Source organism: Watersipora subatra, chromosome 2 (genome assembly GCF_963576615.1).
Source record: "Watersipora subatra chromosome 2, tzWatSuba1.1, whole genome shotgun sequence".
NCBI classification, from domain to species: Eukaryota; Metazoa; Bryozoa; class Gymnolaemata; order Cheilostomatida; family Watersiporidae; genus Watersipora; species Watersipora subatra.
In genome coordinates this window covers 33,330,525-33,346,880 of record NC_088709.1, presented here as the reverse complement: position 1 = coordinate 33,346,880, position 16,356 = coordinate 33,330,525, and the positions used below count along the sequence as shown (strand labels likewise).

The window sequence follows — 16,356 nt, the reverse complement described above, 5'->3', positions numbered from 1 at the left end:
GTCAGATTTATCAAATACAACTAACTTCTCTCCAACAATGACTATCTTGTTAGCATAATAAGAAATTTCTGAAAGCACCCAGCTAGTTATTCCTCTAGCACTCAAAACAGTTACCATCACTTTTCTATCATCCCATAAGATATATAGTTTATCATTATATTCACGGAACTCCTTGATATTCTTTATATCTTCTATAGATGGTGAAGTCTTTGAATTATCAGATGCATCTACATGTATTTTATACATAGTTGACCCACTATTATCTACACTGCCGACATATGTGAATTCGCGATAATGATAAGCTGTATAGCATTGCCCAATGTGATCTACCACAGTAATAAATTTCAGAAATGTCAGAGGGGTGAACTGGCAGATATATCTAGCATACATATATATATATATATATATATATATATATATATATATATATATATATATATATATATATGTATGTATATATATATAATATATATATATGTATATATATATATGTATATATATATATATATATATGTATATATACATGTATATGTATATATACATGTATATGTATATATACATGTATATGTATATATACATGTATATGTATATATACATGTATATACAGTCAAACTCGGATAACTCATACTTCATGGGACCGAGTGAAAGTGTTCAAATGATCAGAGCATTCAAGTTATCAGAGCACTGTTACAAGTGCATGTATTTATCAGTAGATATATGTACATATACAAACTATATATAAATCAAAAGCATAGGTTACTTTTTAGAAGTTGAAGGGCCTCTCATGTGAGGTTTTAAAATATTTTAACAGAAGCTATAGATATTTTTCTATCACTTGAGATCTGTTTGTTGTTTTAGGTGATGTGACTGCCAGGGTGTTCTCAGGTTAAAATTGGCAAAACTTGATTGCGGTTAAAACGCTCAGAAAAAGACATCTTTTTCTTCTGAGCATTTTAACTAAGATCAATTTTGCTGATTTTACTTTAAGTTTATCCTAAAGTTACCCCGCTTTTTTTGCTTTCAAAGGGCCATCGCAAAGCGTATGTTTGGTTAAATTTGATTTTTTGCAAACTTTTAGAAAAGTCATTAACGAAAATATTTTGCCGATGTTGGTAATAACGATGCCCAAGAAGTACAAAAAGATGATGTTAATCTTTATGGTTTGGAATAAATGATAACAACTGTTTAGGACTCTAGGTGAAGCTGTTGGGCGAAAAACCTGTTCGAGTTAATAATATTAAGGTCGAGTTATCTAAAGCAATTTATTATTGCGTGGGAATGGACCCAATCGATCCATTCAAGTTAACCATGTGTTTGAGCTATCCGAGGGTGAGTTATCTGAGTTTGACTGTATGTAGCATCAAGCATCTTCAACTCTATGTCTCTTATTCCAGCTACAAATATACACAATCAGATGACACTAACTAGTATATATTAAAAGTATGTTTATTAGAGTTTCCACTGTTAAGAATGTATTATGTATGATAAATGCTGAATACATTTGATAAGTTATAAAATTTACAAAGTCATATCAAGTACATCAAGGTCATAACATGGAATATGCAGAGTTTACAGTTTTAGAAAATCAACATCTAGGCTAGCCCAGCACAAGGCCCATTAAAATATTGTAGACATGCACATAATACACATAAATAGACACCGGTAAGTCTATTTTTACTTACATAATGCTTGTATATGTATGATATATAAAGCTTCCCAAATGGCTATATTTTCTCTCAAATTACATACATGTACATTATATATAGCCTATATTTTACAGCGTTTACTCAGCTGATGTTTTCTAGTTATTCAACAATCATGGCTAACACACAAAGTTACTAATTCATGGAATTCATGGGGATCTGATCTCATCTTTAACTAGACCAAGCGTGGTGGTCTGGAATTTCCCAACTCTTTTGCCATCCATTTACAGTCAAAACTGGTAATAATCACAGAAAGACCGTAGCTGACAATAAAAAACTGGTTGATGAAATCTTACTGAGCAAATTCCAACTGAAAGTATAGGAAGTTGAAAACTTCGATAGAAAGAGAGACCCTTATGTTTCAATCAATGTAAAGTATTATGTATATCTGTATACGGAGCAGGCAGGTTTGCTGTATCACGATGAGTGAACTGTTCACACTGTACTGCCAGTCACTTTAGAAAGGAAGTACCTGTAGATATGGAGAAGGAACAGGTGTTAGTAATGAGTTATAGGTGTTTAAAAGCGGGGACAAGAAATAAATAGCTTAATACATAAGAACAACATAAGCAAAAGTTGAATTTCATGATTTTACTCTGAAAAAGTCACCACTGAGGCATTTGAGATACAAATAATATTAACATTTATTAAATATAAGTTACAAATAACATTCTGTTGTGACGGTAAATACCAAGTCATCTATAGTAAATGTTCAGGTTCTAATTATTTAAATACTGAGACAACACTAGCATAAATTACTTTGAGCAGACGATGTTTTCTGGTTGGTCAGTTTAAGAGGAAGCAGATGGCTTCATCACTGAACCTCTGGATTTTATTGGCTGTAGCAGCATAGCCCTCTGCTAAGTCAACCTAATCAATAGTCATATAATATTGTAATTTATGTACCAGATTAGTACATATTGTAGTAGAGAATCTAAAAGAAGAATGTTATAAAATAATATGAAACTATATTAAAAAGAATAAGGAATCTGAAAAAACAAATACTCAAAAACAAGCTTATGCTACAAGCCTTTACAAACCTATAATATTAGTATCTGCACAGTAAGGTGAGACAACTCCTAAAAGTCGACAACATTCAATGAGTACTCCTTTAATAATTAAAACCTAGAATTCACTGATGTAGCAAGCTTACAGTGTCTCTAAAAACACAGGAAATAAAACAGAATTACCGCCTATTCTAAAAGCCAATGATGAGGTAATTTATAGTCCACACTGTACCTGCTGTGCATCTCTAAGCCTGGCGTCCTGTAGAAGTATAAATGTATTAATATCTGTCATTCTGAGTTAAACTTGTCTCTTCATAAAGTTCACCAACTGCTCTTTTGATCTCCTTCTGCTCTCCAATAGCGATTCCTCTCAAAGTTATCATATTTCCTGCGTAACTCTGAAAGCTAATACCAAGGCTTATTAAACCTATAATAATTTGATCTGATCACTGAGTAGCTTTAGGTTAAAAAGTTAAATATACTTAAATTGTAAAACGGCTCATTAAGCATATGCAAACTAAAATCTTGTAAAATATTTTTTACACAAATCAGACATCATGCCTGTTGGGTAGTTTGAAGTACTTTCAACTGCTTTTTGCATAAATGCTTTACTAAAAATTTACCTACATTCAATCTTTTAAACATGTTACAGTCAAACATGGATAACTCGTCCACGGATAGCTCGAACACATGGTTAATTTGAATATTTCCTTTGGTCCGTTCCCACGTAATGATAAATTGCTATAGATAACTCGAACTCAACACTGTTAATTCGAACTGTTTTTTTGCCCAACAGCTACCGAAACGGTTGTTTTCGCTTTAGAAAATCACTTTATTCAAAGCCATAGAGGTAAACTTCATCGTTTCGTAATTCATAAGTGTCGTTATTACCACCATCGGCAAAATATTTTTGTCAACGACTTTTCTAAAAGTTTGGTGAAATTTGATTTATACTGCGATACGATGAATAGCACGGGCTAGCCGGGTCACGCGTGCAAGAATTTTCGCCACGCACATACAAAACAAAAATCGCATGTTGTTTTGTATGTGCGTGGCGAAAATCCTTGAGTGCGTGACTCGGCTAGCCCGTGATGAATAGTTTTCCGACGTTGATTCCGTGTTGAATCAACGTCGGAATGTTGAATGTTTAAAACGTCTTAAAAAATGTTGTAATTAAACGTATACGTTGTCTGAGCTACAAAAAACTATTCATCGTTTGACCTAAACACAGAATACGTGTGTACATTCAATAAGTATCTATTAAAAAAGCGTGAGTGATATAGAATGTACCGTAAAACCTCGTAAAACTTTTAATTGAACTGCCTCGGAGTGTTGCTCTTAACGAATCCCAGGTAAAGTAAGGTAATCTGCATAAACTTCAAGAAAAAACGGCAAAATTGATCGTGGGTAAAATACCAAAAGAAAAAAATGTCTTTTCTTTTGAGCATTTTAACAACGATCAAGTTTTGCCAATGTCAATCTGAAAAACGTCCTGGCAATAACATCACCTCAAACAACAAACCAATCTCAAGTGATAAAAAAATCTCTATACTTTTTCATGAAAAGGTTTTCAACTTTACATTAGAAGCATTTAATTTGAAACAAGCCATTTGTGTTTTTGATTTATATTATAGTTTGTATATGTACATGTATCTACTAATAAATAAGTAAATATATGGACTTGTGACAGTGCTCTGATAACTTGAATGCTCTGATAATTCGAACACTTTTGCTCGATCCCTTGAAGTTCGAGTTATCCATGTTTGACTGTATGTCATTTGAAAATATTTTGCTATGTCAAAACTCGCATATGTTGAAATGAATATTCACAAGGAAACATACTGTTGGTTTTTTATTTTATTTTACAACCTATAAACCTATAGCAGTTTTTTAATAAACAATTTGAGTAAATACACACGTCATTAATAAAAAAACAGTTTATAAAAAACATGATTAATTAACCTTAAAATTGAATTACTGGTAATCTAATTCACGTATTTGTAATATTTCAGCAATTGTACCATTTAGTTTGTAATTTTACATGTCTCTTCAATTTCACTGAAATAACTTTATAGTTTAAAAAAACTTATAATTTTGTAACTTGTAAATTACTTCAGTGATAGAGGCAAAAAATGGCTCATACTGTATGTTGAGTCATATCTTAAAAAGTTTGTATGTTGAGGTGCTTGATTGTAGAAGCAAAACAAGTTTGTGTATTACGGCGCTTGACTGTGGAAACAAGTGTACATGTGTACATAGTAATACATGTGTGCATAGTAATGCACCAACAAGGAATAAATAGAGTAGAGATTCAAAAGTTTTAGTCGAGATGAAAAAAAACTAGCTAGAACAAACTGATACAGGCAATCAGATTTCTAAACCATAACTGCTGGTGCTCTTCCTACTGAAAGGAAAACACTGTAGCTGTAGTAATCAAGCTGAAGTGATGGCAAATCATTTGAACAAAAAGTAGTAAAAAACAAATACAGGTTAATAATAACCTTAAATGAATATATACTTTGAAATGCTTGACTCTTGAATTCATGTTATTGTCCTGTCTCTCTATTTTCCTGTCCTGTCTCAAGTGTTTAATGAATATAAATTATTGTCTAACAATTGAGCAATAAGGTTGAGTCAGAAAGATTTGAATGTAGACTGAGTTTTCTTTCCATAGAATGTACCAACTGATCAATCAATATCTTGAATTACAGTAACATATTCTCGTAATCTTTAAAAATTTAAATAAAGATTTCAACAGGAGTTTGCTGACATTGAAGAATGCCATGTCAATGACATGCTTGTTTTACATGCACATTATCAAAATTCAAAGGGCATTCATTAGTTCTTACCTGTTTATTGCTAAGTCTGTGTTACTGGTCTAATAGCTTAGTCGGTTTCTATTCTTGAGTTACTTTGCATCTGCACTTCAGTAGAGCAGACAACTTCTTCTCAAAAACATGAAACAACATCTGATACATCCGAGTTAGGCTTCAGCTGTACTAAGGTGTCCTTTGTGGGAACCAGGATACATTTTATTAACAACTGTTCACGTTAATGGCAACCACAGGCTAATCTATATAGTATAAAATGAATATGATTTCCTCAACAGCTATTAATAATATTTGAACCATTTGAAAAGTCGCTTATAGCTGGCTGTATGGCACTCAAAAACAAAAAGTTATATTAAGTTAGTTTCTCACTAACAATATTCTTAACATTTCATTTGAACACTGTGTTTTTTTCCTTGGTATCTTCCACAAAATCAGTAAACAATGTCATCTAACTTCACCATATTCCTTGGTATCAACCATACAATCAGTAAACAATGACACCTACCTTCACCATATTCCTTGGTACCAACCATACAATCAGTAAACAATGACACCTACCTTCACCATATTCCTTGGTACCATCCATACAATCAGTAAACAATGACATCTACCTTCATCATATTCCTTGGTACCATCCATACAATCAGTAAACAATGACACCTACCTTCACCATATTCCTTGGTATCAACCATACAATCAGTAAACAATGACACCTACCTTCACCATATTCCTTGGTATCAACCATACAATCAGTAAACAATGACACCTACCTTCACCATATTCCTTGGTACCATCCATACAATCAGTAAACAATGACATCTACCTTCATCATATTCCTTGGTACCATCCATACAATCAGTAAACAATGACACCTACCTTCACCATATTCCTTGGTACCATCCATACAATCAGTAAACAATGACATCTACCTTCATCATATTCCTTGGTACCATCCGTACAATCAGTAAACAATGACACCTACCTTCACCATATTCCTTGGTACCATCCATACAATCAGTAAACAATGACATCTACCTTCATCATATTCCTTGGTACCATCCATACAATCAGTAAATAATTACACCTACCTTCATCATATTCTGTTGTACCATCCATACAATCAGTAAATAATAACACCTACCTTCATCATATTTCTTGGTATCGTCTATACAATTAGTAATTAATGACACCTACCTTCATCATATTCCTTATAGTGATAATACTACTAGCAATAATACCTTTAGTAATAATATTACTAATAATAATACTAATAGTACTACTAGTAGTAATACCACTCGTAACAATACTAATACTACTAGTGATAATACTACTAGTGATAATACTAATAGTGATAATAGTAATAGTAATAATACCACTATTAATAATACTACTAGTAATAATACTACTAGTGACAATACTACTAGTGATAATACTACTAGTAGTTAAATTTAAAGTTTATCACTCAGCACAAATGCAGAACGTCAAAGTTTTGCTCCGCTCATAAATTGGTTTGAACGCTATTATCACCTAGCTAAGCATTGAAAAAGAAGAGTTGAGACCAGAACACATTGTGGAATAAATTTAACAGCCAAAATATGCTCGTTCCATCGAAAGCAACAACCTGAACGCAACTGGCTGAGCAAATGATGTAAATATTTTTGTTTCAAAAATGTTCATTTTTGTTTCTGTATCTTCTATCTTCTTGTTCTATCTTCTATATATATATTTTTAAAGTATGTCTGTGTGTCGTACACCATATGTCTGTCTGCATTCTGGCTATAGCTATTATAAGAATAGCCAAGATGGGCAACAATGCTGACACAAAGTCACTGCCTACCGGCATTTGAAGCTTACTAACTAGGTTAGTGGACTTTTCCCTTGGAAATGTGCCAGGCCACTTGGCAATGGCCTGCCACTTGCTGGAGAGTTGCCTGCCAGCAAGTGGTAAGCAAATCCCATCACTTCTCATTGTTTATAAGCTGGTTTGTAATACCCGGACAACACCGGGAGGCACAGCTAGTTACATTATATTATAAGTATAGTTTGTTTATTTCACTTGTTTTTGAATGTATATTTGTAGAATTTGATAGATTATTATTATTATTAACATATAACCTACCCATTTGCAGGTTTATATAATATCATTTGATAACATCCTTGGGGCCATCTTAATATCGTACGTAATAGTTCGACTCTCATAGCTCCTCTTCTATTACACACAAAAATCCATTTCTAGCTGCAAACTGTTGCAAAAATATTGATGAGTGCATTGAGTTTTTGTGCAAAATTGTTAAATATACATGTAGTTAAAAAATGACAATATGCCTTTAAATTTAGAATTAAATAGAAAGTTTAAAGCTTCTACAATTTTCACAGCAGGGTACAGGCTAATTTGCGGGTTAATTGCGAGCAGTAGGTATCAACTGATCGAGAAATTTCTCAGCTTCCCAATGCATATTTAGTTAATCATTGACAAGATGGCGGTAGGTTAGTAGATTTATTGCATCTAATAAGTGACAAATACAGGCGACATTCGCTTCGTACGCAAAATCGTTAAATTTATCTTTCCAAACTCTAACCAGCCATTTGAAAAATATGACACCCACCTCTATTTAAACGCCGCCTCCTATTGACTGCCACTATGAAGGAACGATTGAAAATACAGCATCATAGCGTTCAAATAAAGAACTTACAGTATTTTGAAGATTTTATGCTGATACATATAATAAGAAAACATCATTAACTGTTAACTCATTAACTACCAACTAATAAATTGGTAAAAGTAACAATAATCTATCTATTTTATAGCGATCATTTGCATTGGCTGTAGTTTTAAAAGACTTCTGCACCAGTGCGAAAGTATACACTAAATCTGTATGCAGTAAAACATAACCGGGTAATACGTATATCCTACCAAACTTAATAGCACATGTTAGCTATTAGCAAAAAACAAACCGCTAAAAATCAGCATACAAAGTTTATAGATGTGATGAGTCAGTTCACAAAACGACACTCGTGATCATTATGATAAAAAACCAAAAAGTATGCCAAAATACTAGGTATTAGGAGATAACATACTTTCACCTTTTAGTTTCAAATGTTGCTATCATTGTCTAATAGCTGACATCGGTGAGACTGAGTATGTTAAATACAGTTACAATGGTAATCATAGATAGCGCCCGCTATACAAGCGGCTTAATTACGATTTCAAAATAGGCAAATAAATCAAAATGAATAAGATTTTGGTAAATAATAATATTCAGTGTTTCACAACTATTCACCTCAATGATAAGCAGAGTCGTACACATTCACTTGCATGAAACTTTAAAATAGTGGTTAACATCGAACAATTATAACGGCAATGTCAGGGGGTTTGACTACCATGATGGAGTGACGCTATACTGATGGTAATTTTATTAGCTCACTAGCCACGATAAAACTAAGCTTTTTAAATGTAATCGCTACCCCATGCGTTTGCATGAGCACCTGATTTCACAAAAGAAGAAAACTCCTAATCAGTTTGGCGTGAAAACCTTTGATTGATCATGACCATGATGATTTGTTTGAAGTTTGTGGGTGGAATAAAATTGGAAGGCTCTTTTACCGTATCATTAGCTAGCAAACCTGTAATTTTAAGTTATATGAGATTTTTCAAATGATCATCAAAGCATATTAAAAAACATATCGAGTTAATCACAAACTAGCTGAATAAACTTTATGTTGAACTCTAGTTCATCACAAGCTTATGGTGCTATAGTTCGATGTGACTAGAAGCTTTCTGAATTTAATAGAAATATAAAGTCTTAAGCTAGTTATAGCATGTTAGAAACAAGTTGACGCACATTTTCTTGCTCTTGAATAGAGTTTGTTGTATACGATATTCCTTTGTCTGGCCTATATACACGTTGTATGTGTGTCTGTGAGTGTATGTATATCTGTCAACGTATATAGAGGTGTGAGTGTGTTTGCGTGTGTATTTGTCCTTTCTGTTCCCTTTTTACTTTTCTTTAACAATAAAAACGGGCCGTCTACATTTTTAGGCCATAGCTGGCACTTGAATAGTCAAGTAGGAAACCGCCAATGATGTATAGATTGGTTTTTCTACATATATATCCATTAGTACAATCAATTAATTCAAATTCTAAACCAACACCCAAAACTGAATGTTTAGTTTCTCTTATCCCATTTATATACAGTTTAATCTATTTTACTTTGTCTCTTGCTTGGTTGCTATACATACCCTCATACCATATCCACTATTCATATCATATACATACCCTCATACCATATCCACTATTCATATCATATACATACCCTCATACCATATCCACTATTCATATCATATACATACCCTCATACCATATCCACTATTCATATCATATACATACCCTCATACCATATCCACTATTCATATCATATACATACCCTCATACCATATCCACTATTCATATCATATACATACCCTCATACCATATCCACTATTCATATCATATACATACCCTCATACCATATCCACTATTCATATCATATACATACCCTCATACCATATCCACTATTCATATCATATACATACCCTCATACCATATCCACTATTTATATCATATACATACCCTCATACCATATCCACTATTCATATCATATACTCGTCTATGTTCTACTTAGTTTTTCTTTTCTAATATCAGTGAGATCCACAGAATTCTGTATTCTGATGCTAACCTCAATAAATATTGTATACAAACAGCATACTTTGGGCCTTTTAACTACACAAACAAAAAAGTAGGGCTATCTTTAAGGCTTGAAAATGACTCGATTAAATTCAACTATCATCAATAAACTAGCAATTCAATTCTCAATTCTTTTCCACCAAGGACTGTGTAAGAATTGATTAAGTTTGATATTTAAGCCAGGAATCAACAATTCAGTTGTCGATTCTTTAGCTATCCTAGCTTCAATGATTCTACATTCTTTTAAAGTCGTATAGGGTAGAGGAAGACAGGAGTCATGGACAAAAGTGGGGTTCATCCTAAATCACATTATAAATCACATGATAGATTTACATCTGGTTGTAGTCTATAAACTTCCCACTTTTGTCTATAACATTTGACTTTACAATCAATGACCTTTGCACTCGACGACCTTTACAGTTGACAACCTTTGCACTCGACGACCTTTGCACTTGACGACCTTTACAGACGACAATTTTTGCGCTTGACGACTTTTGCGCTTAATGAGCTTTGCGCTCAACGACCTTTGTGGTTAACAACCTTTGTGCTTGACGACCTTTGCGCTTAGCATCCTTTGCACCTTCCGACCTTGGCACCCAACAATCTTTGCACCTAATGATTTTTGCCCTCTATGTCTTTTGACCCAATGTTGAGTCGAAGGTAGGCGTGTTATTAGTAAAAAGCTGTTTAGTCTTGGTCGCAATCTGTTGAGCCCCAAGCGCAAAACAAAGTTCTAACGACTACGAAAATTTTTGTCTAAAATCATTTAGTTTATATATGTATACAGAATATTTATTTATATATATAAGTTTATATATAAAGTTGAAAGAGTAGTTTGAACTTTGCTTTTAATTACTGTCAGTTTCGAAGATGCAGTCTTACCTCTCATCTGCATAGACCGACACAGCCTCTTATTATAGTAAAACACTAGTTGTGCTACCCGAAGTTGCCCGGATATCAAAAATCAACTTATAAACAATGAAAGGTTATGAACGTTGCCTGCCACTTGCTATTAGCTTGGCACATTGCCAATGCATAATTTGAGTAAGCATACTAATAAGAGCTATTCTTTCAGTGACATTAGTCAATCACCCTGCATGCGTAGTACTCAATGCCGTGGTCGTATTTGCTCCCATATAGTGACATATATTGCTTAGTGAAGTGATCAAGTTTGTGCGGCTGAGCTGGTATGGCATCTGACTGGTGAAATGGAGGATCTGAGTTCAAATCATCTACAATAAGTGATTGTTATTCCAAGATAACAATAGCTATAGCTGAACAAACTGAAAACAGATGACAAGCTTTAAGAAATATATATAGATTCAATAAAGATTATAGTAAATATTTATTCCATTGTATTTATCTATTACACAAAAAGGCAAAAGTTGATCGTAAATAAGTATAAATTTCTATAACGAGTAACAAAAAATATTACAATTTTGGTAATGTAGGAAAAATGCTATGTGGGTTGTATTGACAATTCATATCTTAACTGACATCCATGATAGCAAAATCTAATCCATCAGAAAAAATTAGTCATCAAACTATAACTAATTTTAATGCACAAAGTTGGAACATAATTAACTATTATATAGATAAACATCTTGTGTTCTGAAACTTGGCAAACATTATACACTGTGTTGTACCTGCAAACATTATACACTGTGTTGTACCTGCAGTAACTTTTAAGAAATGCAGCTTTAAAAAGATTCATTAGGAATTAGTTTTCCAAAAAGGTTACCATGAATCTGAAGACGAATAGGGCACATTATAATAAACCATAAAAAGATATGACAAAGAACAAGTCTGAGAAAATTAGGCAGACTGACCAACCGAAGGACTAGTTGGTTCATATAAATCATTCTCAACCATTTCTATTTCTCCATTATCAGAAGTTGGAGTTTTGTAGAGCACTTCACCGCTATCATATATTGCTTCCATTGTGTCGCCACATTCAACCGTAGTGTTTGAATCTACTGGCGCCTTATGTAGATTTTCATCAGATGGTCGAGCTGCCATGAACACATCTGATATGCTTGCATAAAGCTCTTCAGAATTCCTGCAGCATAGAAAAACTTAGTCTCGTTCCATACGAGTAAAAATCAGTAAAACAATTCACAACTCAATGATTAGAGATTCCAGATAGAATCACACAGCAATATATAATCTATATTAATATAATATTATGCAGCATATGCGTCTGGCAGAACCAAATAGACAACGAAACCCACCAAAAAGAGTAACCAGAAACTAATCAAGTAATTTATTGGTCAAAATGACAAGCTACATGTACATGTAAAAAGTCTTGGAGCTGAAAAAAACATTATTGAGGTAAACGAGCGTGTATCATCTGTTTTTGTAAATATGTTTGTTCTAAGTACACTTTTTGCTTTTGAAAAAGTTAATTCAACCATTAGAAATATCATTGATTTTGAATATTATTTTTAACTCTTTCAGCCATTTTCGTATTTCTGCACAAACGCTTTCGTGACCTGAGTGTCAATTTCACATTTCCATGAATCTGCAATGACTAGGAATTGTTGAAAATCAATGGTCGGTGAATGAGCATAGCATGTTTACAAAACATTTATAAATCTGATACATTCACAGCAGAAATATAATTAGATTGCGTATGATTTAATAATTAATGATTTATAATTTAATTAATGGTAGTGAAAAAAATGCATGGTGACAAAATACCATTTATTTGTGATGTTGCAAACATTTTTCAATTTTTATCAACACTTTCAAAGCTTTGTGACAGCATTCTTAATCTAAGTTGCAACACAGTATAAACTTTTATATATCTATGAAATAATAAAAGGAAATGTTATATTGGTTGGTGAATGCTTTACTCAACAACAGAAAAACCAATGTTTTGCAAAAGTCAATTATCCGAAACAGTTTGTTTCTATAATAAGATTTACGTTTTTGGTATGGTGTTTTATGTCTAGCGTTGCTGCAATGTTTTTTAGTTTAAATTTGAAGCTTTCCTAAATGGGAAAACTCAGTGTCTTTAATTTTAAGACGTTTCTGCTATCGATAATCATATTTTGAATGCTACACATTTATTTGTTAGTCAATCTTTTTTTCAGAGTTCCGTTTCCGGATTGTATTATATTCATATTACATCATATTACATTATATAACACTACATTAATTTATTCTAGTTTTTTAAAAACTGTTTCAAAAAATTAAAATGTTCACATTATTTTAATACTTCTATAGCAGCATAATAAAACAACTAGCATTTATGAAGTATGAATTAGAGCCCCGACAGTTGTATTTTTATTTAAAAAAAAACACCTTTTTTTATTCGGAATGATCTGGTTTGCTATAAGGTCACCCAAGACAAGTACTACTGGTCATATTCTGTTGTTTACAGAGTTCTAATGATATATTGTTAATTTGGGCTAGATGGACCAAGGAACAACAGAGCAAAGCAAAATACCGTGTTTATGAGTAAAGAAAATGTGGCAACAGAGTACTCAGCGCAACGAATAGTGTGGCAGTCAAAGGTTTAACTCTTTGAAAACCAATCCTGGTAACACCTGGTGAAGCAACCATGTCCAATAAACCAATCCCGACATTTGATTTGATTCTGTTTTTTTATAGTTTTTTTAAAAATCATTATATTTATAAAGATGTTATATAACAACTGACTATCTGCTTGAGTAATTACGATATGATCTATGCTACTATTTTAAAGCTAATATATATATATGCTTAGAAAACATCAGTGAGCTGTACAAATTGACACAAGTTTTTTTTTTCGTTCCGTGAAAGTAATTAATTAACAGTTGCTAGATGTAAAAGTTTTGGCTCGGCGAGAAAAATCATTAGGAAGCTAATATCGACTGGCTTGGCACTGAAGAACAAATAAATACTATCGAAAAAGAACGGGCATGCAATAAACATTCATACTTTAAAAACCTGCCAAATATCAGTATTTTAACACCCATTATGACCTCGACTTTGGAAAAAAATCACAATTTAGTTTTACTTGCTAAATAAAAACATTAGACTTAAACTCATTAGAATTGAAGGTACATTGAAATTGAAAAGTTGCAAGTCTTCACAAGAAATTTCTTTTTTGGTTTTATTCAAAACACTGGTAATCATGATGAATTGTTCTAATACTTCTGGTCTGCCGTTTAAAGATGTTAAGTTGTGGCGGCAGATTGCTGGGCCCACGGCCGAGAGTATGAAAGGACAAGCCAACACTATCAGGACTGAGCCAGGCAACCCCCTGGCCAAAGACATGACTAGTTGTAGTGCCACCGAGTTTCCCAACCAGTGAGTTAGCCATCGGGTGGGTTTACCACAGCAAAGTTACCAGCAGGGTTTACCACATCGCCAAAACTATATAAGAAGGCGACCAAACTAACAAAAACAGAGATCCACTGGCAGTTTCTGGCATGCAAATCTCTTGTGAGCACACACATTGAATTTTACAGTGTTATATATATAAGACGGTAAAATTCAAGGCAATTATATATATTTATCAAAAACTGTATATACCATTGCCTTGTACTCAAGTGGTTTGATACTTGCAGAGCAGTAAAGGAACATGACAGCTTCTTTTATGATATTAGTCCGGCTGCCTGAATTAAAAATAAACTGAAAATATGTTAACCAAACTTTTAAACAATCAAGTAGGCATTAGTCAGGCCCTTTTTTCCCTTGTTGCAAGTTGGGGCTGCAAATGTTAGGCGACTAGTTATGAGCTCTTGGGGGTTTAGGGGACAGTGTTAGCGCCCCTCTTCGACGGGATACGGGGCAGCGCCCCGGAGCTCTGAACCTTTTAGGCAACCTTTTTGGACAACCCTCAAAGTATGCATAAATGCAATCAACTGTAAGCATCGAAATCTACATAAATATATTGCTTGTGGTTCATGGTAGGCAAAACTTTTTCTTTATTCATTGAAAGATATAAAACTCATGACAATACAGATTTCTGTAAAAAAACATTGAAAGAACAAGAGCTATTACTTTTTTATTGCAATAGCTTTTGTCCTGTCAATATTTCCATGGCAGAAACCTTTCACAACTGATTCTGTATCTACATGTATTTCAACATCTTTATATATGTGTAATATTAGAAGATTATTTAGATGAGCTTGCCCGATGCAGCAAAGGATCTCTCACTCACTGCATTAGTGGCAGGCAAAACCAATACCTACTAGATTAGTGAGCCTCATTGCTAGTTGCACTAGAGCGCAACTAGCACTCGTAGTTAGTAGTTGGAAATTCTAAGTGAATGAGCTTAGACTGCAATTCTTAGTACATAGCCGTTAAAAATTACAAAAAGGTTGGGGCGGTTCAGCCGCCCAGTCGCTCCAGGGAATATGGGCCAGGCTTTAACATTACTTTTGATCTTTGTGTAAAATTCTTTTGAATGGAGAATTTTACGCAGCCAGAAGCTAAAAGAAATCGCACATTACTGTCAATTGTTTGTTAGCGTGATCTATGTAAGTAATTTAAATTAAAATCTAAGCAACATGGACTACTACTTGGAAAACTTGTTAAAGCTGAATAATTGTGCTGCAGTTTTTGATAGCCTAAGATTTTAGCCAGAATAGCTTAAACTCTATAGAGATAAAGTAAAAGTTTGTAAAAACTTATAGCTGCTGGCTTAATAATGTTCCTATGTAAATTCTACAATTTAACTTTTTAACTTGAAACTTAATCGAATGGCTGCTGAGATGAATCCAAAAACAGAGCCTGTTAATTGCAGTAAATTCGAGGTGTGCTACTATGCATGCTTTAAAAATGACTTCGACATTACAAGCTTAAAAACACATCTGCAAATTTTTAACAAATGAATGACTTTAAATTGCAAAGAGTTGTCTGATCATGAGACAACAATAAGAAAGAGAAGACAACGTTTAATATAAGATTCTGACGATCGCCGTGAACGATTGCTTACTATGCATGTGTAGACTGAACAGCAAATGGCTATTTAACATTTTGAAAACTAGTTTTTGATAAACAGGCTGTCAATTTGCTTATGCTCTTCTCTTAATAAACGTGAGCTTTTCTCAAAATGTAATCCAGCTACTGTCTTAACATCAATATTCATGGCAGGTGA

At 33.3% G+C, this 16,356-nt stretch overlaps 1 protein-coding gene across 2 annotated transcripts in view; it reads right to left on the bottom strand.

Annotated features, from left to right (window-relative positions):
- Window positions 1–11,591: 11,591 nt before the first annotated feature.
- The window catches only part of LOC137387564 (uncharacterized), a 47,339-nt gene continuing 42,574 nt past the window's right edge, over window positions 11,592–16,356 (bottom strand). For both annotated transcript variants that reach the window (XM_068074024.1, XM_068074023.1), the window contains exon 8: window positions 11,592–12,324. In XM_068074024.1, coding sequence (XP_067930125.1) covers window positions 12,081–12,324 — 244 coding nt within the window. In that variant the 3' untranslated portion in view covers window positions 11,592–12,080. The remainder of the gene's footprint in view (window positions 12,325–16,356) is intronic.